Source organism: Canis lupus, chromosome 9 (assembly GCF_003254725.2).
Source record: "Canis lupus dingo isolate Sandy chromosome 9, ASM325472v2, whole genome shotgun sequence".
Classification (NCBI taxonomy): domain Eukaryota; kingdom Metazoa; phylum Chordata; class Mammalia; order Carnivora; family Canidae; genus Canis; species Canis lupus.
In genome coordinates, this window is record NC_064251.1 from 54,409,395 (window position 1) to 54,436,145 (window position 26,751).

The 26,751-nt window shown below is 44.9% G+C and overlaps 1 protein-coding gene across 2 annotated transcripts in view; it reads right to left on the reverse strand.

Annotated features, from left to right (window-relative positions):
* The window catches only part of ABL1 (ABL proto-oncogene 1, non-receptor tyrosine kinase), a 143,020-nt gene that overhangs the window by 14,510 nt on the left and 101,759 nt on the right, over window positions 1-26,751 (reverse strand). For both annotated transcript variants that reach the window (XM_025475500.3, XM_025475501.3), the window contains exons 2-4: window positions 17,362-17,535; window positions 16,477-16,772; window positions 8,259-8,531 (exon numbers count right to left, since the gene is read on the reverse strand). In XM_025475500.3, coding sequence (XP_025331285.1) covers window positions 8,259-8,531; window positions 16,477-16,772; window positions 17,362-17,535 — 743 coding nt within the window. The remainder of the gene's footprint in view (window positions 1-8,258; window positions 8,532-16,476; window positions 16,773-17,361; window positions 17,536-26,751) is intronic.

Here is a 26,751-nt window from a genome sequence, read left to right on the forward strand (position 1 = left end):
GGGGGCTGCTATGTAGAGGATATTTCTATTCCCATAAGGAATAGGTGGTTTCCAAGGAGTCCTAAAGCACTTAACATAAAAAAATCCACAACCACCTGAAGAATCAGAAACACAATTTAATGGAAGAGACCCTGATGACATAAAAAGATACTATCCTACCAAATAAGACCCACACCTCAAAACATGAAAGAGGACACTGAACTGCAGAGGATTCTGAAAGCCTGGTGTCATTAGGGGATCTTAATGAAGCAATCACTACCACTTACCTGGTCCTTTTCCTCAGGTCCTAAGATAATCCTCCACAGCAGCCCCCCTAACAACGGAGTCACAAGGATCATCACATAGGTCATGTTTTAGCAAGTTCACTGTATCTAAATGCCACGCAGAGACAAAGATATGAGCAATTGCCCAGAGCAAACTTGATGCTATTTCCCCACTCTGGAGTGCTGTGCGCCTAGCCCTACACATCGCTGTTGGCACTACCACACAGAAGCCTGTGGCTTGGGTCACGTACACCTCTTTTGACTTAAAGAACTGACTGTCCGCTGATTGATCACCACAATCAGAAGCAGGTGGGGGGGACTGACCTGGTCAGTCTGCTGCCAGAGCCTGGCTATAAAGGCCAGCAGGAGAAGCAGGACACCTCCCTCCAAGTTTCAACATGGAATCTGAATTTGTCTGAAGAGAAAGACTGCATGGCAGATGGGGAGTGAATGTCCGGAAAACTAGACTCGCCCGAGAGGAAAGCTTTATCAACCTTTTTTTTTTTTTTAAAATACTAATTTATTTATTTGAGAAAGAGAGAGAGTGTGTATGCATGCACGTAAGCACGCACACAGGGACGGGCAGAAGGCGAGAGAAACCTTAGCAGACTCCCTTTTGAGCGTGGAACCCCACGTGGAGCTTGATCTCATGATCCCGAGATCATGACCTGAGCTGAAACCAACAGCCAGCCGGACACTACACTGACCAGCCACCCAGAGGCCCCTTTATCAACTTTATTTTCAATGTGGCACCTTATAGATTTCCAGAGGACAGGTCATCCTCCACCTAGTGTGCCTGTTGCAGTCATGTTTATAAGCGGAGCATGACCGCTGAGGACACGTGTCAGCCCATTAGCACTCAGCTTAGGGCTGTGAGGCTGAAACTCAGAAACAATTTACTGCTCTTTAACAATGGTCAGTTGTTCTGATGTCAAACATCATTGGTAGTCTCCGTGTCAAGCCGTACGGGATAAGAACTCATCTTTGCCACCGCCCCATTGGCTGTTCAATTCTTCAGAGTCCTCTCTGCTCCTTAACATGCTCAGCAGGCCATGCTGCTGGTGCATGGGGCACTCTGATCCACCGGGTGACATGCTAATGTCAAAGGCTGGAGAGCAAATGCCTGCCAGAGTTGGCAAGTCAATGCTGCTCACGTAAGGACTGGGGGCTTCAAGAACCTTGCCTGGACAACAATATGTTCAAAACGTGGCTCTCAAATAAAGCTTTCTAGGCAAGTGGGGTTTTCCTTTTTTAAAGTACCGCATAATAAACCACCCATAGTGAAGTCATTTCAGAAAAATCATGTGCTCTTATAGCTGCTGGCTCTTTTCTAAAAGAACCATGTCTGGATCCTGAGAGGCGTGGACTCGTAAAAGGAACAATGCGGCTTTCAAAAGGCACCCTTTCCTCTTTTTGTCTCATTCTCCCCTCATTCACACACAAGCACGTCCACGTGTGGACAGTATAAATAATTCCTTGTTTGTTTCTTTCAGGATGATCTGCATGAACTTGTCTCCCCCTGCTGGAATCCCGCCTGGTTCAATTTACAACAGAAAGTATTAGCAGCATTCAGACTTTTGTAGCTGTATTAAACTGGAAGCAGCCTGATGCTATTCTGTTCTATCCCTTTCCTTTTATCTAAAAACTTTCTATCACCTTTTTTTTTTTTAAATTTTACTTATTAGAGAGAGAGAGAGAGAGAGGCAGAGACATAAGCAGAGGGAGAAGCAGGCTCCATGCAGGGAGCCTGACATGGGACTTGATCCTGAGTCTCCAGGATCAGGCCCTGGGCTGCAGGCGGCGCTAAGCTGCTAAGCCACCGGGGCTGCCCTCCATCACTCTTTTTGAAAAGTCTTCCATTTACAGAGTAAAATAAAATTAACTCTGATCAATTAGGGTGAAAGCAACACTGAGTGAACACTGACTTTCATCCCCGTCTATTGGGAGAGTGGTGGGTCAGCCAGGCTGTCCTCGCAGGGATGGAACAGCCTGGGCCCGATGCAAATGAAGGCCTGGCTGGTACGGGGGGCAAGTAGGTCAAGAGGATGGCCTCTGAGTTACACAGATCAAGCCCTGCCACTGCATGGCCACGCTAAGTCACTCACGTGCCAGGTAAGGGAGATTTCTCTGAACGTCCCCTTCTCATCCACAAATGGGGAGAAGGGCAGCACTTGCCTTGTGGGCAGCACTCCATCAGCAAGACCCACTTGGACTGTAAGGAAGACAGGTGATCTCTATTCCTGGGAAGCAGGCTAATACAATTCCTTGCATAAAACAGACTGGGTCTTGAGTTAACGCTGCTGTTTCTTTCTCACAGATACATATTCTCCAGACCCAGGTTCTCACCCAGAGTGCTTTCTTTCCATTTCACCCTTTCTGCTCACTGGCTTCCCCCGAGCATAGGCATCCTTCGGCATTAACAAAGCGCGGTGTTCCTGAAAATGGCTCAGCGTCCCACTGGTGCTGTGCAGCCTTGAGTGCCTTTCATGCTGCTCTCAGGGACCGTGGCCCCGGAGTAGGCTCCACAGAGAGCTGCTTCCACATCTGTCCCCCAGTTCTCAACATGAGGTGAGCAAGGCTATCACTACAGTGAGGTGCCATCCCACAGCCTGCAGCAATGGGGCTGCAGAGACCAGGCAGAGGCACTGAGCCAGGCTGAGGAAGGTGGTTCACCAACCAGATGCATGAGCAACCACCGCACACAGAAGCCCCAGAGCTCTGGCCCTCGAGCACACAGGTGTATCCTGCTCATAGTCAGGATGGAATCCACTGTAAGAGTGAGCAACACAGAAACGGTGGGCTCTGAGATACACAGCCCCTCTCCCTGTGCACAGCCCCCTCAGGGAGCCAGAGGGCCAGAGCATGTGACTGTCCAGTGCCATCATGGAAAGCCCTTCCTTCTCTGCTCATTTTGGGAGTTCTCTAATAGAACTAATTTCCTGGGGAAAAACACAACAAGCAAGAACCAAACCCAAACAGACTGCCTTGGCAAGGGCAGGGTAATCAAAGCACTTTGCCAACACTGCTGGCTGAGTACAAAGTGGTGTATGCTCCTCAATCTAGGATACTCTGGGGAGCTGACCACCAGGACAGTCTCCACATGCCTAACAAGAAGAATCCCTGTGGCACTGTCTGTAATAGCAAAGTACTGGCAAGGACACAAATGCCCACTGAAAGCTGATATACATTAAACTGTATCTGTGCAAAAACAAGACCACCTTATGTACACTGATGAGGAACTTCAGGATACACGGACACGAGAAGGCACAGTGCAGTGTCTATAGCCTGCTGCCATATGGTTAACAAAGATACCCCCATGTGGACTATTTCTGCAAAGTCACAAAAATCAAGGGTGGAAGATACCATGTGTGCATGTTACCTATTTGCATACATAGGTAAAGAAAATGAGCACAATAGGTAAAGAGTAAAATAGGTAAAGAAATGAGTACAATTTTAAGTCTTAACACTTTTCAACAATGTTATTTTCCACTATTTTAATGGTTAAATCTTTCAGTTGCTTATGAGTCAGTCCTGATGCCACACTAAATCAACAGTAGTCTTTCTCAAATTCTAAGACTTACAGAACTGTTTCATAGAAAAAAGACATGTAAACAAATTTTCAGAATACAGCTTATATGAAATGTGGGGCTTTCCTGTACTTAAGAGTCGGTTCTCTCAGGTATATCCTACCTGTGACACTGATAATCACAGGTAGAGTGAAGTCTACAACCTGCTGCATTCCATCAGAACTCAAACTAGCAGTTCCCAACAGTGGGTGTCTGCTTTAGTTCCACTTTTCCACCCACTGGGGTCAGCCTCATGCACTCCTGTCTCTCCGGATCTCTCTGGTCTCAGGCCCCGATGGTACAGGACCCAGGGGCTGCCTGGTGCTGTGCTGCTTCAAGAGGCACCATCATCACAAAACAGGCAGGGTGTGTAGCACAGGAGCAGACACAGACTCAGGTGTCCAGTCGAGTCCTGGAAAGAAAGGACGCAGCTGCAGCCTGAGGGGAATTGAATGGGGGTAGGGAAGGGAACTTCTAAGATGCTGAACTGTGGTTTGTGCGTTTTTCACAGCTTATGAGGAATAGGAACACAAATGACAGTTAAAGAAAGAAGAAAGGAGCCAGGCTTTGAGGCAGGATGCCTGGGCCAGAATCCTGGCTCTGCGGTACCTCATTAGCTAACACCAGGCCAGTTACCCAGCCTCCTACCACTGTAGTTTCCTCAGGCCTGAAACAGTGGTGACAGGAGAACCATACCCTTACGATGGGTGAAAGGATGAAAAGAGAGGCTACAAATGGGAGCACTCAGACTCTGCCGGGCACATGGTAAGAGCTCAATAAACATTAGCCAAGGGGCGCCTGGGTGGCTCGGTCACTTATGGGGCTGCCTTCAGCTTGGGTCATGATCCCAGGACCAAGCCCCATGTTGGGCTCTCTCCTCAGCCAGGAGCCTGCTTCTACCTCTCTCTCTCTCTGCCTGCCCCTCCCCACCCCTGCTTGTGCTGCCAAATGGATAAATAAAATCTTTAAAAACAAAAACAGGGACACCTGGATGGCTCAGCAGTTGAGCATCTGCCTTCAGCGCAGGGTGTGATCCCAGAATCTGGGATCGAGTCCCACATCGGGCTCCCTGCGAGGAGCCCGCTTCTCTCTCTGCCTGTCTCTCTTTCTCTCTGTGTGTGTCTCTCATGAATAAATAAATAAAATCTAAAAATAAAATAATAAAATAAAATAAAATAAAATAAAATAAATAAAATAAAATAATAAAATAAAATAATAAAATAAAATATAAAATAAAATAAAATAAAATAAAATAAATAAAATAAAATAAAAACAAAAACACCCCAAACATTAGCCATTACTGTCATTTAGAACCCACTCAAAGTTCTCAACTTCTCTAGTGGAGACAAATGCCAAAAATAGTGATATAATCTTATTGGACAAGTGGGAAACCTATTGTAGAAATGTGCTTTGTGCAGGGGAGGCAGAAAAGGGAATAATTTATTTAGCAGTTGCTTAGTACCATATTTTGGGATGACATACATCTCTAGAATATGATGCATTCCCTTTTCCCTAATTAGCTATCAGCGGGGGTGATGACTCCCAGAGATCCATGCGAGATTCTGTAACTTTTTTTTTTTTACCAACTGTGCAACCATAAAGTTAATAGAGCTCTCGGGGAAAACCATCAAAAGTATAATAAAGTTTAATAATACATCATTAGAGAAATATATTCTAAAAGGCACTCAACTTCCAGATAATTCTGATTCACTGGTGTAAGAAAGCCACCACCACCAGAGAACTCTGAGAGGGGTCTCTTCTCTGGAAAACCCATCTTCAGTTCCTCAGCAAACAATCCACAGCATCAGCTGCTGGGCTGTGTTTTTCCCATATTTCAAGTTGTGCAAACTCACCCTCTTTCTAAAGTTTCCAAATAAGTCTTTCCTGGATGGACACCTCACTAATTTTGTGCTTCTATCTTCCTTGTTTCATTTTTGCAAATTATGGCACATGTGTGGGTAATGCCTGGGCCTTTACCAGTCTCTCACTCTGGTCAAAACCCAAGGCTGGGGGGATCCCTGGGTGGCTCGGCGGTTAAGCTCCTGCCTTCAGCCCAGGGTGTGGTCCTGGAGACCCGGGATTGAGTCCTGCATGGGGCTCCCTGCATGGAGCCTGCTTCTCCCTCTGCCTGTGTGTCTGCCTCTCTCTGTGTCTATCTCTCATGAATAAATAAAATCTTGAAAAAAAAAAAAAAAAAAAAAAAGACCCAAGGCTGGGCCTGCTCTCCGACCCTGTGTGACCCTGTGCCAGATGGAAACGCTGGAGCACATGCACACATCTCTCCCTGGCCTCATCTGGTCTGCGGGAGGCAGGGCAACAGCTCTTTCATTTTTTCTAAGGCTCGCCAACGTAGTCATCTTTGGGAAGTGTAAATCCAATCATCTGGGCATCAAAACCTTCAATGTGCCCCACTGCCTCTGAGGTAACGTCCTAGCTCCATAGCCAGTTCAAACCCTGTGACTTTGCGCGGGCTCTCTGCTGTCCACCTCTGTCTAGGCCTCTGCTCCCCTGGCCGATTCCTGTTCCTGGCCTATGGCGCCAACTATGGTTCCCTTCCTGTGTTCCCCCTGCCAAGTGGAGCTCAGCAGTGGTGCCCGCTCCCCCATTCCCAAGCTCCCATCTCTAATCTGGTACCTATCGAACCAGACTGTGGTTACCGTCATATTGCCTATTTCTCCTCCTAACTACACTGCTCTACTACCTAGATTGGCCTGAGGTGAACAACTCTATTTTCACAATCCCAGGATTAAGCCCAGGGCCTAGTGAACAGAAGAATACAGTGAACTCAATAAATGCTTATTGTCTTTTCAAAAAATCGTGTCTGGAAAGTATCCAGAAGTCCTCAAGGTGACCTCAAATCATGTCAGCCCCAAACATACAAGTATCAGTCCTGCCCTAAGGACTGGTCTAAGGGGGCACAATCGATAGGAGTGCCAGGAAGCCACCCTTGGTTTCTAGAACGAAATGTGATCCTTTCTCTGAAGCTGTCACTTTATATCAGCCAGAAACCATAATTCCCACTTTACTGTGCCTCTGAGTAAAGGCAGCAGGGAAATAAGAGAGTCCCTAATAGGCAAGTGATCTGACTTCAGCAGTCTCCAAGTGTGTGTCCCACAGACTTCAGAGAAGTCTGTGCATGCACCTGGGTCCCTTCTAGCTGTGGATGTTTCCATTCTTCTAGTCCAGTGACTACAGGGTCCCTCTTAATCTCTGTGCACAAGTAGTACAATTGGTTCGTTTAAAGCAAGTGAAAATAGGGCAGCCCTGGTGGCGCAGTGGTTTAGTGCCACCTGCAGCCTGGGGTGTGATCCTGGAGACCCGGAATCGAGTCCCGCATCGGGCTTCCTGCATGGGGCCTGCTTCTCCCTCTGCCTGTGTCTCTGCCTCTCTCTCGTTCTCTCTGAATGAATAAATAAATCTTTAAAAAAATAAAAAATAAAGCAAGTGAAAATAGTGCAGGTCAACACTAGGGGATGCTCTGACCACAGGTAAAAGCTCAAATCACATTCAGAAGGCAGAGGGTTGCAAGTGAAACCCTTGGTTGGCCACCTAAAGATTTCAAAGGACTTCAAACACACCTAAAAACTACAAGCCCCACACCTGGGTGGAGAGGGCGAAGGTCCTAGTTAATAAGAACAACTTGGATGGGGCAGCCTGGTTTGGCTCAGCAGTTTAGCCCTGCCTTCAGCCCAGGGATCAAGGGATCAAGCCCCACATCGGGCTCCCTGCATGGAGCCTGCTTCTCCCTCTGCCTGTGTCTCTGCCTCTCTCTCTCTCTCTCTCTCTTTCTTTCTGTGTGTCTCTCATGAATAAATAAATAAAATCTTAAAAAAAAAAAAAAAAGAATGACTGGACACTGCCTGAGTTAGTAAGAAGGCATCCCTCATGATTTTCCACACCTCCATTTCCAGAAATCTACACTCCCACTACACAAAACTGGAACCTGCTAGGAACACCCAATGCACTTGCCTTTCAAATCTGCCAACAAAAATCCACAGAAGAGTCAAATGCATTTTGGTTAAATCTCCCTTCTTTCAAATCTTAGTTTCTTCCTCCTCTTTCTCTTAACTGTCAATAGGAAATGATCTAAATGCCAAACAGAACAAAAACTCACAGCTTTAAAAGAATCTTGCCATATGATGAAAACACTTCTCCAAATGACTCATCTTTTTTACACCAAAAAACCACAGCACTTCTCAGTTCTCACTGTATCACACTGAGTCTGGGAGAGGGACTGCCCCCATTCGAAGAAAAGGACCACAGGGGCCCAAAGAGGCACTTCCCGGGCACCAGTTACCCCTAGGACCTGAGCACAGGAGCAGGCCACCCGGAGAGCAGCACCACCACACTCCAGCACCCGCCGCGACAAACCATGAGAAACCGTATTTAGCCATGGTACCGCGAGCGGCAGCAGCAGTCCCAAGCTTACCTTCAAGGTCTTCACAGCTACTGTCAGGCTGTATTTCTTCCATACACCCTCGTACACCTCCCCGTACTGGCCTCCACCCAGCTTGTGCTTCATGGTGATGTCCGTGCGCTCCATCTCCCACTTGTCGTAGTTGGGGGACACGCCGTAGACAGTGGGCTTGTTGCGCTTGGGAGCTGGGTAATGGAGAGTGGTGATGAGCCCGTCTGCCACAGTCGAGTGATGATGAACCAACTCCGCCAAGGTGTTGAAGCGGCTCTCTGAGGAGACGTAGAGCTGAGGGAAACAGGGACAACTTTCAGCTCCCAGAGTGCACACAAACCCAAACAACTCCAATGAACCAGCTCTGCTAAGCCTAAGTCATGGCACAGCAAAACCTCAGATAAATAGCTTTCCACACAGGATGGAGCGTGCAGAAAACCACCTATACTGTGTTTCTCTACACCGGCTGTAATGCACTTGTGAAAGCAGAAAGAACCAACAAAATGCCTCAGTGCCTTTGCATCTGCTGTTCCCTCAGCCTGAAATCTTCCAGCCACCTAAGCATTACATGCCTGGTTCTCCTCTGATCCCAAGCCCGGCATAAATATCATTATTGCTGCAGTCACCTGACTGGTCATCGCCCAGCACTCGTTATCATATCACATCTATTACTTCTCTGCATTGTATTCACCTGCTTATTTGCTTACTTACTTCCTGCCAATGACCTCCTAGAATGTCAGCTTCATGAGAGTAGAGCCCTAAGCTGTTTTTATCCTGTGTCCCCAATGTGGAGAACAAGAAATGAGCACATAATAAATAAATTTGTTGATTAAATTAATGAAGACTAGAATTCACTATGTATTTGCTGACTGGAAAAGAAATTAAATTTTTAATAATTATGCTTATTACTTAAAATCTCTAATTTATAACTGTAGAACTATCCAGAACTATGCAGTAATCAGAAACGGAAACCACTAAATAAAACATAAATCTCGGGATCCCTGGGTGGCGCAGCGGTTTGGCGCCTGCCTTTGGCCCAGGGCGCGATCCTGGAGACCCGGGATCGAATCCCACGTCGGGCTCCCGGTGCATGGAGCCTGCTTCTCCCTCTGCCTGTGTCTCTGCCTCTCTCTCTCTCTCTGTGACTATCATGAATAAATAAATAAATAAAAATCTTTAAAAAAAATAATAATAAAACATAAATCTCCTTCTCATTCTTATTCTTACACCCTCAACTGGGGCTAAGTAGCATCAGAGGTCCAGACATGCCGACCCCAGCTGGACGCCCCTGTGGGATGCCCCAGTCAGCACCCTCCAGAAATGGAGTGGGGCAGGAGAGTGGTACTGGAGGCCTGCACAAAGGCCACGTAGCCACCTCTGCTGCGGGGAAGCAAGCAGAGGGGCTTGCAGACACAAGCACATGTGAGCCTCTGAGATCTACGGTGGGCACGAACCTACACGTGGAGTCTGTCCATGGGTCATTCTGGTCGGATGCACTGGGAAAGGAAAAAGGAAAGGAGCAGGCTGACAGAAGCAGGTGTGGATGGGGACGGCTAGTTTTCTTCTTCTTTGGTTCATTTCAGTACGGTGGTGGGGGAATGCTTCCTTTGCAAAAAAACAATTCCATGTTAAAATCTACACAGGACATCTGGGCTCCAGGCAGACAGCAGGTAACTGAACCTACCAGCTCATGATGGGCAGTCAGTGATTGCAGAAGGTGGGAAGGACATTAAAAATCACGACTTGTCCTGACTATAGACACAGAGGAAGAATACGTGTTTGGAACAGCGGTAACCCATGGGGAAAGAGGGAGAAAAAGGAATAGGCTGAGTCAGCTGTAGCTGTAGTATCTCTATTACTTAAAAACAGAAAAAGGAAGAAAAACCTGAAACTCATGGCAGGGTTGGTTATGGAAGGCTCCATCACTTCTGGTATGTTTGTAATATTAGATAATTGAAATAAAAGAAAAAATATTAACAAATACATGAGTTTATCCCATTTATAACCCTCAAGAAGATAAAGAGAATGCTCTATTTTTTAATTTTTTGCTCGGGGAGATAACAAACAGATGTTTAAAACTCAGGCAAGGGGAAAAAAAAAAACTCAGGCAGGGAAGCCTGGGTGGCTCAGCAGTTGAGCGTCTGCCTTCAGCTGAGGGCATGATCTCCGGGTTTGAGGATCGAGTTCCACATTGGGCTCCCTGCGAGGGGCCTGCTTCTTCCTTTGCCTATGTCTCTGCCTCCTCTCTCTGTGTGTCTTTCTCATGAATAAATAAAATCTTTTAAAAATAAATAAATAAATCTCAGACAAGTCAATGACAGACTCTGACTTAGAGGTTTGTAATATACAATCTTCTGGTTGCAATCCTACTAAAATACAATTCTGAGCAACCCAAGAATTTGTCCAGAAAGACCCCATAGCTCTGGGAACTTGTCCCTCTGTAAGATGGCAGCCCTCAATGGCAGGACCGTTCAAGGTGAGGAGAGGACCCACCAGGAAGCCCTTACACCTCAGACAACCTCAGTCTCTAGGGACACGTGACAAGTCACACTCAGGGCCCAGAGTGAGTGCACAAAGGTGCTGAGGGGAGGTGCGGAAGAATCAGCACCGCTGAGCCTGCGCCTGGCCTGACGTCCACGGCCCTCTTGTGAGTGGGCACTGCTGACACAAGTACAGTTCAGAGAGAAGACAGAGAGGCATATGGGGACAGCGGCTAATCCTGCCTCTCTCTAGAAAAGCCTGTCATTTGTCCATTTACTTCACTTCATGTGGCAAGTGTTCTAAGCCATCTTCTTTTGGGGCAGCTCAGCTGCTGATGTTTTCACTTCCGTGGAGGGTAGAGCCTCCCTGGCTCGCTCCCTGGCATCACAGCACCCCTCCCACCTCGGACATCGCTGGCATGGTGCGTCCATTTCATTTGCTGGACTCCTGAGGTTGGTCACCAGGGAGCAAGGCTCATTACCTACCTCTCCCTGTCAGCTTGAAAGGAGTGTTCCCCAACCCAAGGATTAAGTTCCTTCCTTCGCACAGAATGCTAATGGCTCCTCCAAGCCCTAGTTATGCAGAATTTGTTCCTGGTCTCCTCTGATTCCCTCAGAGGTGCTCCTGTTAGAGATTTCAGAGTTGTAGCAGGTTTCACTGAATGGGCCTACTTTATATCCTTTTCAATAATTAAATTTACAGGCCCTGTGACTTAGTTCATCTTTCAAAATAAAATCTGCATACCAACACTTATTAAATATTAAAACTACTCTCCCTTCTCAATGCACTGCACAGCCACCTTCTAATAGTTAAGTTTGCTTGCTGGCTTCCTTCTGATTAGTTCTGGGTTTTGAGCACTGTGCTAGTGAACTGGGTCATCTATATCAGGAATTCCTGGCATGCTCGGAGAAGAAAGTGAAATTAGCATTATGAATGGCATGTCATTATGCTATGCACCTGGTTACATAAATACTCTGGGTGATCAGCCAGGACCGGGCCTCCTCCTGATCATGCAGGAACCTGGAAGATAGGATTTGTCAGAGAAACTCACCAGAAACAGCTTTCCCCGACAGCCAGACTTATAGGCTTATCAGCACTCGGACCTCAGAGACCCATACCCGGGATGTACTGCTTACAGGCTGCTGGGCCAGTAAGCAAAATTACCTTGACACTGTCTCACATTCCAGCAGGAGGGCAGGACTTAGAAATTAAGCAGTACTTAATAGTGCTCACAGTCTCCTCGACAAGGGAAGGTCAGTCACGTTTGAGCAGGCTTTTCATTGGGATGCCTGCACCTGCCAAACCACTGTCAGGGTCGGTAAATCTTAAAAATTCAAGAGGCTCTACAGTTGGCCCATCCCGCCACCTCTGCTAAAGCTTAAGCCCAAATTCCATTCCTGTCAACCTGAACCTGTCACTACAGCAGACTGAAAATAAATGTCACCTGGGAACCTCTTTGAAGAAAAGGAAAGACTCTATCTATCAACGGCTATAAGGTATTGTGGAACTTGACAGTGGCATCCCAGAAAAGTAAATAAAGTGTAGACACAAATAACCGGAAGAGCTAAAATGATTCAGGTAGCGGGTGGCAAAGAAAATCAGCCTTCAATTCCACCACGCTGGCAGAGAGCCCCGAGAACGACAGTCGGATCCCGAGGTATGTGGGGGTTTTCAAGACCATCAAGACTCCTTGGAGCAGCGATGGCTCCGTGTGATCTGGGCCTTGCAAGAGTCCAGCTTGAAGCTCCCCAAGCCCTGGGCTGGCTGACCAGCCACAATTGCCGCTGAAGCTCAGGAACATGACAACAGAGGTAAACCAGGGCCAAGAGGGTGGAGGCAGAAAGAAATCTTTTGGGGCCTTAGAGAAGAATCTTCTAAATTCAGTTGTTTTCTGAAGATTAGCTATTTGAAAATAAGCATTAAGCTTATGCAACCCTAGCCTGTCTCTCCTACCAACCTTAAATTTTCCCCTCAGAAATCCAAAAAGGATTGCATCAAAGCTCTGTTATGTGAGCTTTTTTCAGTGCCGAGCCACACTGTCTCATGCTTTGCTGTAGTACCTCGCCCAATACCTCTGATACTGTCCCACTCATTCCAGGAACATGATCCCACTGACACAGCCCCTCAAGTGCTGCCCTCCCAGAGAGGCGCCTCCGCAGATGGCCGGGACTGATAACCCCGTGGGCTGAGACGTCCCCGGGTGCTTGGACAGCAGAAAGGGAGAGTCTCTGCCAGGGAGGGAGGGAAGAAGGCAGGAGGCCTGGGCCACTTGGATGAGTTGCCCAGGGGTGGATGCTGCCTGAGCAAATGAGTTCCCTGTGCTCCACCTGGAATGAAAGGAACCCCTGGCACATACCAGCTGTTAGACAGAGGGGCTGGCATCCCCATCGGACAGTTCTCAAATCCTGTGAATCATGCTTCCCACATGCAGACCTTGCTCTCTCCCTCTGAATGGTATTTGGGACCAACCCCCAGCTAATGAGTTGTCAAACTAAATCATGCCTGCCTGAATCTGTTCCTAGGATGCTAGTTAAACAAATCCAGGGAAAAGAAACCATTACCCTGTTCAGTAGAAAACCTCAACTGATTACTGTGGTGCAGCACGGCTCGCCCTGGATAAACAGCACAGATAGGAAGCAAGCCGTCAGCTCCAGGAAATCACCTCCCTCATGGGCGGTGTGCTCTGGGATTCTAACTCACAAAAGAGCAACCCTTGTGGGCTGAAGGCACGGTTTCAAAGAACCCACCATCCCGGGGTACATCCTGAAGAATGGAACGACCTAGCCCCACATCTGGGACAAGAATGAGGACCCAAAAGGCAAGCTCATAAGGGTGATCTCTAGTCACACATCAGCAAGCGGCCAGGCTGGCTGCACAGACCTCTGTCATCACAGAAAGCACAATATTAGCACTAAAGACTTCGGCCAGAAGATTGAGACATGTGCAAGAAACAACAGAGAAGAAGGTTAAAAAGAGAAATACGGGGGGGCACCTGGGTGGCTCAGTTGAGCAGGGAGGTGGAATGTGGCTGGAAATATTGTGGAGGTGGTGGCAGTGGGGTGGGTAACTATTTTAAATGACCTAAAAAAAAAATAAATGACTTTAAAAAGTCAGATAGCCTAGATGGAGAAAGTGACATTTCAGTAGACTTGAGTAGGACAAGGGATAGGACAAGGGAGATGTCTGTGCAGCTCTCTAAAGAAGGGGTGTTCTGGGCAGAGAGACAAACTGGGCTTCAAAGGCAGGAGGAGCCTGTTAAGAATATATTGTTCTCGGGGACGCCTGAGTGGCTCAGCGGTTGAGCATCTGCCTTCAGCTCAGGTTGTGATCCCAGGGTCCTGAGATAGGGTCCTGCATCAGGCTCCCAGTGAGGAGCCTGCTTCTCCCTCTGCCTGTATCTCTGCCTCTCTCTGTCTCTCATGAATAAAAAAAAAAAAAAAATCTTAAAAAAAAAGAGAAATGAGTGTGAATCTGTGGTACAAATGAATGAATGAGGACAGCCATACAATACTAAGAGGACTAAGTGGAGGGGACTAGCCCTACTGCACATTTTAACATATTATACAGCTGTAATAATTCAAAGTCTAATATCAGAAAAGAGAGTTGACCAACAGACCTAAATGCATATGTAAGTTTGGTACATTTCAAATATGCAGGAAAGGATAAATTTAGTAAATGACACAGGGATCCCTGTAAACATGACACATGTACATTAAACATAATGACAGACCATCTTTACCAATCAATGACAGATGTTTTTACAGGCCTGACAGCACAGTGCTAAGGTGAAGGGAAGCATGCACTCCTGACTCTCATGGAAGCTCCTTTTCTCACCAGCAACAAGTAAACCATGTGAGTAAACACATCTGTATAATTTCTAAGGAGGTAACAGGCCAACATCTATACAAATTTTAAAGGCATATAACCTTCAGAAGATCAGTTCTAGCAACTTATCTTGTATACAGTTACATTGTACATGAAGAAGTATGTAGAATATGTTAAAAAATGCAGGTCACTGGCGCACTAGCGGGTCTATGAAATAAATTTAGTGGATTCGGACCATAAGTTTTTAGAAAAATGAAACAGAACAGAATAGAATAGGAAGTATTAGAGTGCATTACATATAGCGAGGGTAAGAAGGGCTTCTAGGACCTTTTGTTACTGATGTGAGCACTGGGTGTTGATGTAAATGTTCTTATATAGTGTGCTGAGATTATTTTTTTTTTAAAGGTTTGAAAGTCACCTCCTATCAGTGTTATTTAGAACAGCTAAAGACTGGAAAAATCTAAAAGTCAACTTGCAGGGGATTGCTGAAATAAATGATGGTCCATCCACACTAGGCAGTTATTAATCAGAATAAGGCAACTCTAAGTGTGCTACCATAAAGCAATCTTTAAAAAACATTGTTAGGTGGGAAAAGTAAGATGCAGAACAGTGTGGAGTCTGCATCATTTGTGCTTTTAAAAAAATTTATGCGTATACATCTACAGAGGAACTCTGAAAGAAACTAGTCACAGGGGTTGCCTCTGGGCAGCGGAGTGGAATTAGGAGACAGATTTCTCATTGTAATCCATTTTGTTCCTTTTTTAAACATGTGCACACATTACATATTAATGAAAAAATATATCCACCATTTAGGCCCCACCCAATCATCTACCCATCTCCACCCCTGATGATGACATGTGCAGCAGGGTGGACAGTGGTGTCCAAACCTAGCTCCACCAGGCATGCACTATGTGATCCCGGGCAAGAAATTTCCTCCATTTTAAGTCCCCTTCTCCTTAATGCAAAAATGCAGATTATGGTGACTTCTGCCCTGAGGACCAAGGTGAGGTTTTTTTTTTTTTTTTTTTAAATTTTATTTATTTATGATAGTCACACACACAGAGAGAGAGAGAGGCAGAGACACAGGCAGAGGGAGAAGCAGGCTCCATGCACCGGGAGCCTGACGTGGGATTTGATCCCGGGTCTCCAGAATCGCGCCCTGGGCCAAAGGCAGGCGCCAAACCGCTGCGCCACCCAGGGATCCCCAAGGTGAGGTTTAAATGACCGGATGCCTAAAAAAAATGTGCCAGCCACCAGCAGGAACCTGGAAAATGCTAATCTCTCCCTTCCCTTCATGGACTCTTGAGCATTGTTCATATAAAGATCACAAAACTGTATACTGATCAACTCTTTTAGGAAACTACAGTTTGGGTTTAGAAATCTACTGGTACTATGTGATTTCATTTGTGTTTAAAAACTGTGAATGTATGTACATATACGTATGCAGGCATACAAACACACAAATGTGGCTTTGTTTATGGGAAGGATGCCATGTACCATACTTATTTTGGGGAATTGCTCTAAGGAGATCTTTTACTTTAAAAATATCCATCTATTATTGCAATTTTACTCACTGAAGATGAATTAATATCATAAGAGATTTTTAAATGCTTTAAAAAAGGAAGACTCTTAAAATAAGAAGTATGTCCAATATCACCCATCTTATGAAATAGCTAACAACAAAACTCTAGCTGGACAGGTAAAGAGCCACACCAGGCCTGTGGACTTGTAACATCCTGTGATTGGTCCTCAAGAGAGTCTTTCCTAGGCTAATGGAGTGATGCCTGCTGTTTATCTGAAGAAGTTTCCTTCGCATCTTCCCAATTGAGGTTTATTTTGGTAACTTCTCAACCCCAGCGGCAAGAGTTCTGGGTCCTCCTGGCCAAAGACTAACACCCCCGGCCCATCAGTTCCCCCAACTGGGGTCCCCTACCTTGCCATCAGAAGCAGTGTTGATCCTGTAGTGGTACACCCTCCCTTCATATCTCAGTGAGATGGACCTCTGGCCAGGACTGCTCTCGCTTTCCCGGACCAAGAAGCTGCCGTTGATCCCACTGCTCAGCAGGTATTCGGCTGCGTTGCGGGACACAGGCCCATGGTACCAGGAATGTTTCTCCAGACTGTTGACTGGTGTGATGTAGTTGCTTGGAACCCACCCTTGGCCATTTTTGGTTTGGGCTTCACACCATTCCCCATTGTGATTGTATCCTAAAACCCGGAGCTTTTCACCTTAGAAGAAGAGAATCCAAAAAAAAAAAAAAAAAGAAGAAGAGAATCAAATCAGACATCAGCTTTACAGGCTGGCTTCATTCATTCCCATTTATTCTTATAGGATTACTAAAAATCTCCAAATTCCTAAACACCTACTTCCCTTTAACAAATCCACATAAATATAAGCATTTATAAGTGTATATAAAAAGAGTACATGTTTATACATGAAGCTTCTTGTTTGTAACTGAACATTACAAGAGAGATTGCCTCAATTTTCATAAATTTGTTACGCTTATTCAAGTGTTCTCTTCCTAACAACATAAGGAAGTTTCTTGGAGGAAAAAATACTTTCTCTTTAAAAAAAAAAAAAAAAAAAATGTTTTTGGTGCTTAGTCCAGGCGTTCTTTTCACGATCATTCTCTGGTTTTCCTAAGAACTACCGTACGGGAACTCTTCTGCTTAAGTGGCTCTCTCATAAAGATACTGTTTTTTTTTTTTTTCATTGTTGGCTCTGCATCCTTCACTAGGAAAACGGGTAGCCAGCCAAGCCACAGTTTCACCAGATCTGTCCCTTGCAAGCACCAGCAGTGGTCCATAGTTCTCCTACCTTTAGTTATGCTGAGGGTATTGTCCCCACTGGCCACAAAATCGTACAGTGCAACGAAAAGGTTGGGGTCATTTTCACTGGGGCCAGCAAGAAGGTTTTCCTTGGAGTTCCAACGGGCTGCTTCACTGAGACCTTGGGGCTCAAAGTCAGATGCTACTGGCCTCTGAAGGGCTTCTGGAAGACAAATGGGAAACAGAAGAAACAAGAAACATTGGGGGAAATAATTAGTTTTATTCTCAGGAGCCATAAATTGTTTCCATCATTAAACATTTTTGGTTTACTTCATTTCTCTTTTTTTTAGGATTTTTTTAAAGGTATAATTTATTTATTCATGAAAGACACAGAGAAGAGAGGCAGAGACACAGAGGGAAAAGCAGGCTCCCTGTGGGGAGCCCGATGTGGGATTCGATCCCAGGACCCCGGGATCATGACCTGAGCCGAAGGTAGACACTCAACCAATGAGCCACCCAGGTGCCCCTGATTTATTTCATTTCTTAACATCTATATGCAATTTGTATTAATAAGAAAGGTGGTAAAATGAAAATGGACTCTTCCTTTCCCAAATCCTGTGAAAGGTATGAAGTATTTTCTTTTCTTTTTTAGTATGAAATATTTTCATTCCAAAGTGGCAATCACGGTTTCCAAATAGCCTCAGCTTTTTAAATTCATTAATTCAAAATGAACTCATTGTAATAGTTAAAAATAGAAATAGTCTATCCTGGGATCCCTGGGTGGCTCAGCGGTGTAGCACCTGTCTTTAGCCCAGGGCGTGATCCTCGAGTCCTGGGATCAAGTCCCACGTTGGGCTCCTTGCATGGAGCCTGGTTCACCCTCTGCCTCTGTCTCTCTCCCTGTCTCTCATGAATAAAGAAATAACACGTGGCTCCTTGCATGGAGCCTGGTTCACCCTCTGCCTCTGTCTCTACCCCTGTCTCTCTCCCTGTCTCTCATGAATAAAGAAATAAAATCTTAAAGAAAGAAAGAAAGAAAGAAAGAAAGAAAGAAAGAAAGAAAGAAAGAAAGAAAGAAAGAAAGAATCCATCCTCATACATCTTTGCCATTGCTTACATATAATAGAGAACAAAAGTTTCTTTAAAACATTTCAAAACATGTTAAAGTTAATATGTGTATATAATTTAAAAATCAAGTAAGACAGACAGGCTTATGATAAAGGACAAACACCTTCTACCTCACTCTTCTCTACACCCATAGGCAACAGCCATGCATGCCTTGGGTGACCCTCCATCTCTCTGAGGAGAAGTTGAGTCTCTTGACCCCACTCCTCTGCCCCCACAGCTCCTGTGCCAACCTCTACCATCACCTTTGCATTTTCAGCAACATACTTGCACAGGCTTCATTTCTTGTTCTCCAGCTATAGACAGCGTCTCTCGCTATTTACTTCCCAAGATAACATCCCACCCTTCCTTCCAGCTCTCTCGACACTCTCAAAGACAGCCTTCTTATATTTCCTTTACCTTGTGAAAACTAGTAAAGTTTCTTCCACTTTGTAATTATAAAGTCCTTCATGTTTTGTATATAAGTAGATTGTAAAAGGTGAACATCGATCAATCTCTCTTAAAGTACATGTGGCTATTGTTCACTACAGGGTCAAAGAGAGTTCATTATTTTTTCCTGAAATCTTTTTCCTTTTCTTTTTTTTCTTGAACTATGCTCAACCTCACTAGAATTTCTGTGATATACATGAGAGTTTTTTTAAGCCAGCAAATGAACTCCAGGTAGGTCCTTTTAACAGTCATAGGATATTCTAGATTGAAATTGGAATACTCATTTAAGGAAACTATAATAAGAAACCAACCTTTACAAAAGGAGGGATAAGGGGAAACTTTTAATTTTCCCATATGTGTAAGCCAAACCCAAATGGTAAGAAAATTATGTATGGGTGCCTGGGTGGCTCAGTTAGTTGGTTTTAGCTCGGGTCACAATCTCAGGGTCGTGGGATTAAGCCCTGCAACAGGCTCTGTGCTAGGCAGGAAGTCTCCTTGAGATTCTCTCTCCCTCTCCCACTGCCCCTCCCCTGGCTTGTGCCAAATCTTTCTCTCTAAAATAAATAAATACATCTTTAAAAAAATAAGAGAAAAATTAAAATTTTCCCTCTTTATGGATTTAGAGAATCCCCAAACATCTTTTCTTGGGCAATAACAGGGATAGATCTGATTCTGCAGTATTCACTTCCCCTCAAAACAAAACAAACCACTAGAGACATCTAAGACACCTGAGGGATGAGGCTGAACCAGGACTGGAGAACTTTGAGAAATGGGCATTCTTTAAAATATCTCTTTGGGGATGCCCAGGTGGCTCAGCGGTTGAGTGTCTGCCTTCGGCTCAGGGCGTGATTCTGGGTCTGGGGATCAAGTTCCACATCAGGGGCTGCCCAACTAGGGTCTTTCAATACTAGCTTTTATACTACTGACTGAAGTAAACCTTCGGCAACTGTTTTTGCTAAAAGAGTAAATCCCCAACTACGTCATTATTATGTTTGGTAATCTCACTGTATGAATCATGAGGGCAAAGAGAATTTCAAGGAAGAGGGTCTGTAACACTGCCACTTCCTAGAGTGCAGAAAAGCCTTAGTTATGAGTTAGGCCTCGTCTCTTGAATATTTTACATGGGCTTGAAAAGCAAGCCTAGCACCCATTGTGATCAGGAATTGATCAATTAACCAAATACAGCTGGTTAAGGGGCAGCCCCGGTGGCGCAGCGGGTTTAGCGGCTGCCTTCAGCCCCGGGGTGTGATCCTGGAGTCCCAGGTCAGGCTCCCTGCAGGGAGCCTGCTTCTCCCTCTGCCTGTGTCTCTGCTTCTCTCTCTCTCTCTGTGTCTCTCATGAATAAATAAAATCTTAAAAAAAAAAAAAAAAAAAGCTGGTTAAGGCAGAGAATTTTTTTTTTTTTTAAATGTGTGATCCATCATTCCCACTTGAAAGTGCACTGGCTTGCTGGCCTTGACTGCAGGGACAAGGTCTGCCCTCTTGGGGCTGAGTATGTATGTGGTGAGAGTTGGAGATTGTCCCCATCATCTATCTGGCTTCCAGCTTCGGTTTTCTGGCGGCCGAGGAAGGACTGGGATTTATATGCTCTGTGGCCCCAGCACAGTCCCTTCCAATTGCTTACAGCTGGCTCACTCACACCTGGTCTGGCAGCAACATTTAAAATCACCTGCCTTTACTGAGTCTAAGGCATCCATCTGACTATCATGGAAACCACTCTCTTTTTACACCTGCATTTCACTGGTTTCATATTAACCCAGTAAATAAAACAAGTGTATCTGGAGATCTGGAAAGAAACGTAACCAGATCTTGGTGTGGCTGGAGCAGTGAGTGACAGAGGATGACGGTGGGGTGGCTGCCCTGTTCTATGGGCGGTAGGCACTAGGGAGGCAGGTTTTATAGGAAGTGGAGCATGCTGGTCAACCTAATCCGTGGATTAAGTGGAAGCCAGTCAAAAGACTTCTAATGTCATTGTATTAAGCAACACCATTAGCCTAAGGATTCTTAACATAAAAGTAGTCTTGCATATCAACAGAAATAGATAAATCCCTCCACTATGGAAAAATGGACCAAAACCATGAATAAGCAATTTATAGAAAATTTAAATTACCATTAAACTTGGAAAGCAGGCTAGCCCTGGCTAGTAATCAAAGAAATACAAGTTCTTCATCAAATTGGCAGATACATTTTTTAGAATCTAAGTCAGTGTTAAGACCTCAATGAAGTAACTCTCATAAAATACCAGTGGTTGCTGTAGAAATTGCCGTAACACTTTAGGAGGGCAACTGGAAATACAAACCATATCTTTAAATCATTCCATAACCTTTGATCCACCTCTAGGAATTACCCTGAGATCTACACCATTATTTCTATATACTGATTTTTAAATAGTAGCACAGAAAAAGAGGAGCACAAAATATCTATCAACATAAGGCAAGTTAGCAGGTGGTCCATCCATAATACAGAATATATCCATAAAGCCGTTAAAAATATTTTTAGAAAAAACTACTGGCTTGAGAACACATTCATAATAATGCTATTACAACCTGTTATATACACGGTGATCCCAATTTTGTAAAAACTGAAAAAGTACAGGAGTTACACCAAAATGTGAACAGTAATTAGCACAGGGTGGTGTGTATTAACAGTGCCATTAAAAGTAGTTAACTTGGGGTGGTGGGATTACAAACTTAAAATTTCCTTTATTTTGGGATGCCTGGGTGGCTCGGCGGTTTAGCGTTTGCCTTCGGCTTCGGGTGTGATTTTGAGGTCCTGGGAGTACCGCATCAGGCTCCCTGTGAGGAGCCTGCTTCTGTCTCGCCCTCTCTGTGTCCCCACAAATAAATAAATAAAATATTTAAAAATAAATAAATAAATAAATAAATAAATAAATACAATTTCCTTTATTCTTTTCTATATTACGGCCTATTTCTCACAATGAATGGGGATTGTTTTTTGTAATTCAGAAAACAGTCACAAAAATAGAGAAACTGCCATCATAAATAGGAGCCAGCTGATGCTTCCCTAATTGATAATCTAACCTGAAAAAGAACTCTGGGCGCGGGGGGGGGGGGGGGGGGGGGGGGGGGGGAATCTCCTGGAGCTGTCCTGAAAAAACATTTGCGTGCTTCCCTCTGGAGTCCCGACCTCGTGGCCATGAGCACACAACTCTGGCAGCCCCGGCCCACACAGGAAATTAAACCAAAGTCATGAATACAGAAATGCTTTTCTTCTCCACTGCCATTTGACCTCTTCTATCAAACATTCTGCAGCATCTGGATTTGATCAAAGTTACATAATCAGGGGAAGTGGCCTGGAAAACACCTGGACTAGGCAGAAGGCGGATACCCGCCCAGGGGTGCCTGTGGATTTCAAGTCTGGGATTGAAGAGGGACTGTCCCTAACATGGAGACTGCTGCTGGGAATTTCATGTGAGGGGATGAGCCCTTTGTCAGGAAGGAAAGGGCCTCCCACAGCTTTTTGATTCAATGGACAGCAGGAAATCCAAGGCAGTCTCTCGATTTTCCTCTCCAGTTCTTGCTCCATTCCACAAATTAATGGCCAAAGCCCAAAGGGAAGTATTGCTCATGCATGCCTCTGGATCAAGACCCTGAAGTATAGCCACAGCCCAACACCAAAACCTTCCAGTCAAGTCCCAATCCAGGCTGATGTCAAAATTGACTCACAATGTATAAATGCCAAGTTCCTTGCTTCATTTCATTGTGAACTACGCTTGTCAACCTTAAAAATGATCACAGCTTACAAGGCCAACACTGAATAATGTACTTCAACCTGGCTTAATGCGAGGACTCCCTGCCAGGCCCACTGTCAGGAAGTTAGACCCCTGAAGCCCCGAGGCTTCATTCTAAAAAGATGCCCAAAATAGCTTCCCTTTTCTGCTCTTCCAGTGGATCTTTTGGCTGTTGTTTAAGTCTTGGGAGAGAAATTTCAGCATCTGCTATTATTCTCTTACTTTTTTTTAGTGAACATTTTCTGCAGCATCCTTTCTGAGTCATATCTAAATCTATTTAAGATTCATATCTTCAAAAGTGCCTCTCACTCCTTTTAAAACCCTTTTGCTATTTTAGTATAATGTTCATGAAAGGCTTCCACTCACCCATAAAACTCGGGAAAAGTCATTATTAATTAGCCAGTTAAACACCAAAAACGGTGATAGGTTTAAAAAAAAAAATAAAAAGCCTCCAAAAAGCTATGGCTCCAACCATGAGAATATCAAACTGTTTAAAAAAATCCAGTAAGGATAATGCCACAAAATTCACTGGGCCTGTGCATGTTTCACTCACTTGGATAGTATTCTAAGAAACGGCTTGGGGTCTTTAGAGCACAATTTAAAAATCGTTTTTATATGAAAGTAATCCTTTCTTAAAGTTGTGAGTCACTGATCAGAAAAGTTCACAAAAGATTCTCTGATATGGTCTATCTGGTCTAGACTTCCAGGAGCTGCCCCTGAACCCCCTCTGTGGGCCAACAGGAAGAGGTAAAATGTTCCTCAACTTCAGGGGTTCGAGGGGAGGGAGACTGCACCTCTGGGAAGTTCCTCCACCTTCCTGTAGGTGCTCCTGCCCCAGGCCACCCTCCTCTTGCAGAGCAGCTCATTGGCTGCTGGGCCTTTGGGGTTGGGAGGGGAGAGGGCAGGGTGTGTCAGGCATGATAAACAGATAAACATTCCCTTTACTTTTGTTCAATTTCAATTATTTAAACCCTTGTTGCCTTATTCTTATTTCCTTTGTGGGCCTTTGACTATTACCCTCCAGTTCAAGGAATCTCTGTAATTCAGAAATCTATAAAACAGATCCCTCAAAAAAGAGGGAAGGCTTCGTGTTTTATTTCAGACTTGGTTCCAACTGATGAGATCATGCTCAGACTATTCTCAAGTCAGTATACAACAATCTCATACAACTTATAATATGAGCTTAGAGGAAAAGTATTATTTCCCATAATTTGAACTTGATGAAAGTCATTTTATCTACATCCTACATGGTCTTTTTATTTTGTAATTTACACCCTCACCCAGAGCAGTTAATGTTATTTAAAAAATAAGTTTAGTTATTAAATATGGCCTTGGTCTTATCTTCACACTCAACAAAATTTTCCCAGCACCCCAAACACTGTGTTAGCTGCTGGGAGCAGGGGTAGGGCAAGGTGGTAATGATGCAAAGAATCACCACATGACCTGTGTCCCTGTGGGAGGAACACAGCTAATGAAAACGTACACAGCCTCAATGGCAGAAGTCAGAGAGAAGACAGGCAGGCACTGCCCTGTGGACTAAATTATAAGAACAAGACACTGAGGGCCAGAAGTTGTGAAAGGACCAGCTTACTGGCATCAGGAAGGATGTGGATCCTGAACAAGATCTCGCTGCTTAGCAAGGGAAGCAGGACTAACACAGAGGTCCAAGGCTAGCCTGACACCCTGAGGCTGCTAAGGGAGGGGTCTTCATCTGTACTGTGCTGTGGCCCCTCTGGTGATGTCTGGGTATGCCTCAGGATAAAGTCTGTAAATGCAGAGAATGTGGAGGACTGCAAAGGAAAACATACTGAAATAGTCCTCAAAATCTTAAAAATTAAGATTAAGCATTGTGATACAATGCTTCTTTATTAATGCATTAAATATATGCCTCTTTGTTAACACATTAAATAACAAGATCCAGGGATCCCTGGGTGGCTCAGTGGTTTAGTGCCTGCCTTGGGCCCAGGGCGTGATCCTGGAGTCCCAGGACGGAGTCCCGCATCAGGCTCCCTGCATGGAGCCTGCTTCTCCCTCTGCCTGTGTCTCTGCCTCTCTCTCTCTCTCTCTCTCTCTCTGCGTCTCTCATGAATAAATAAAATCTTAAAAAAAAAAAATAATAAGATCCAGGAGTAACTGCTATCATTTCCAAGTAGTGGTATGTGTAAGCAACAATTACAACCATTAGATGACATAAAAATATCTTTTTTTTTTTTTTTTTTTTTTAAAAATATCTGTGCATGTTTCACTCACTTGGATAGTATTCTAAGAAACGGCTGGTTTTACTGGTGATGAAGTCACAAGTACCTGCTAATATTACTGTGGTTTGTTACATTCTTAAGAAAAAGTGAAACGCTAATTTTCAGTTAGAGGTTAGTGAAATAAAGTTCTAATATTTCCCCTTCCAAGGACATGGAGCCTCTGAATTCTATCCCAGATCCCAAGGGCCTTCCAGGTTAACAACTCCTACACTACAGATGTGGTTCAGTAGAACCCAAATAATCTGAACTGGAGATGGGTCTAGAAAAGAGGCTGCTATAAATTAGTCAAGAAGTCCAAATTATGCAAACTCCTTTTTAAATAGATGCAGTTTTATCACTTCTCACTTATGGGCATTATAGGCAATAAGTTAAATAGGTTTCCAGAGAAACCTCCCTTAAGAAATAAAGAGTAAAAAAGTTATTTAAATTAGCCCAAGGTTTAAATATTTCCCCTGGAATCTGTTTACATTATAATGTGCCTAGCCAGTCAAGTTTAGAAAACAGAATTCTCCGTGCTAATCTCGGTCTCTATCAGCAGTCCAAGTATTAAACCTTTCTGAAAGGTACACAGTCCCCTCCTTCTATCAGAAAGCAAAAAATAAAAAGAATTCTGTTACCTTCTAAGACTCTGTTGTCAAAGAAGCCTCTAGTTCCTGGAGATGGAGCATAATAAAGAGAACACCCCACCATTTTCAACACCCCACCACCACCTCATCTCAGCTAAGTTTATACTCACATTGTAACCATTTTTCCTCCTAAATCCCCATGATTTGTTCCCCTTTACTGGTTCCCTCCACCCCCACCCCACACCCCCAGGCCTTTAATCCTACCCCACTCCACTCTGCCTCCACACTGCTACCAGAGGGGACTTTCTGAAATTTAAGACTGACCAAGTGGTTCTCCTGTTAAAATCCCATGGAGATAGCTCCTGGTAGAGGCAGAAGGGAAAGCCCAGAGCGGTCAAGTGCTTTGCAGGGTCCTTAGCAGTTTGCAGATAACATAGAAGACACTACTCCTAGCAGGTAACAGGCACTCAAAGACAGCTAGGGTTTTCATTACTACTACTACTGCAGGAGAAGTCCGTGCTCCCAAAGTGGGGGCACAAAAGGCTCTTCAGGGTCTGGTCTGGGACCAGCTTCTCCCACAACCCCTAGGTCCCCATTCCAGCCTCTCTAAACCTCTCTGGTGGTTTCCCCCACACAAACCCTGTGGCTGCATCTTATGTGCACCCTGACAAGTGCCTTTAACTCTCCCTGAAATGCCGACCCAGCTGACTCCCCCCCATCCTCTTGACCTCACTTCCTCTATGGAGCTTGACTGGTCCTTTCTCTTCCCTATCGCTTCCCCCTAGTTGACTGCTTCCCCTTCACCTTGTCAGCAAGGAAATCTGGTAAGCCTGGACTCCAGGGCCAACAAGACTTATTTAAATCTCTGTCCACCCTGTCTTGAAGTAATTAATTTCCCAGTTGCACAACAGGGCAACAATGGTGTCTACCTAGCCAGGCTGTCAGAAAGGCTCCGTGCACACTGCATGCAGGGAATTTCTGCACAAATGCCAGGTGTGGTACCTGGCCCTAGGGCCCTGCACCTTAGGGCAAGTACTCCCTCATTTATTATTGTCCTCATGACAGTGTGAACTCTGGGACAGAGCCCAGCGATCTTACCACAGTCTTCAACCCTTGCCTCCTGCAAGGCAGGGCATATAGCACCGCTGGGTGTTTACTGTAACCATCCGCTATACAGACAGAACACCCTGCACCTGTCTCAAGCAACAAGGTAAAATATTAAGTCATGACAGAAGAGTGTACCTTAATTATCTGTCAACCTGCAGTAAGAACAGCAAAAAGACAGCAGGATGAAAAGAAATGACATGCTG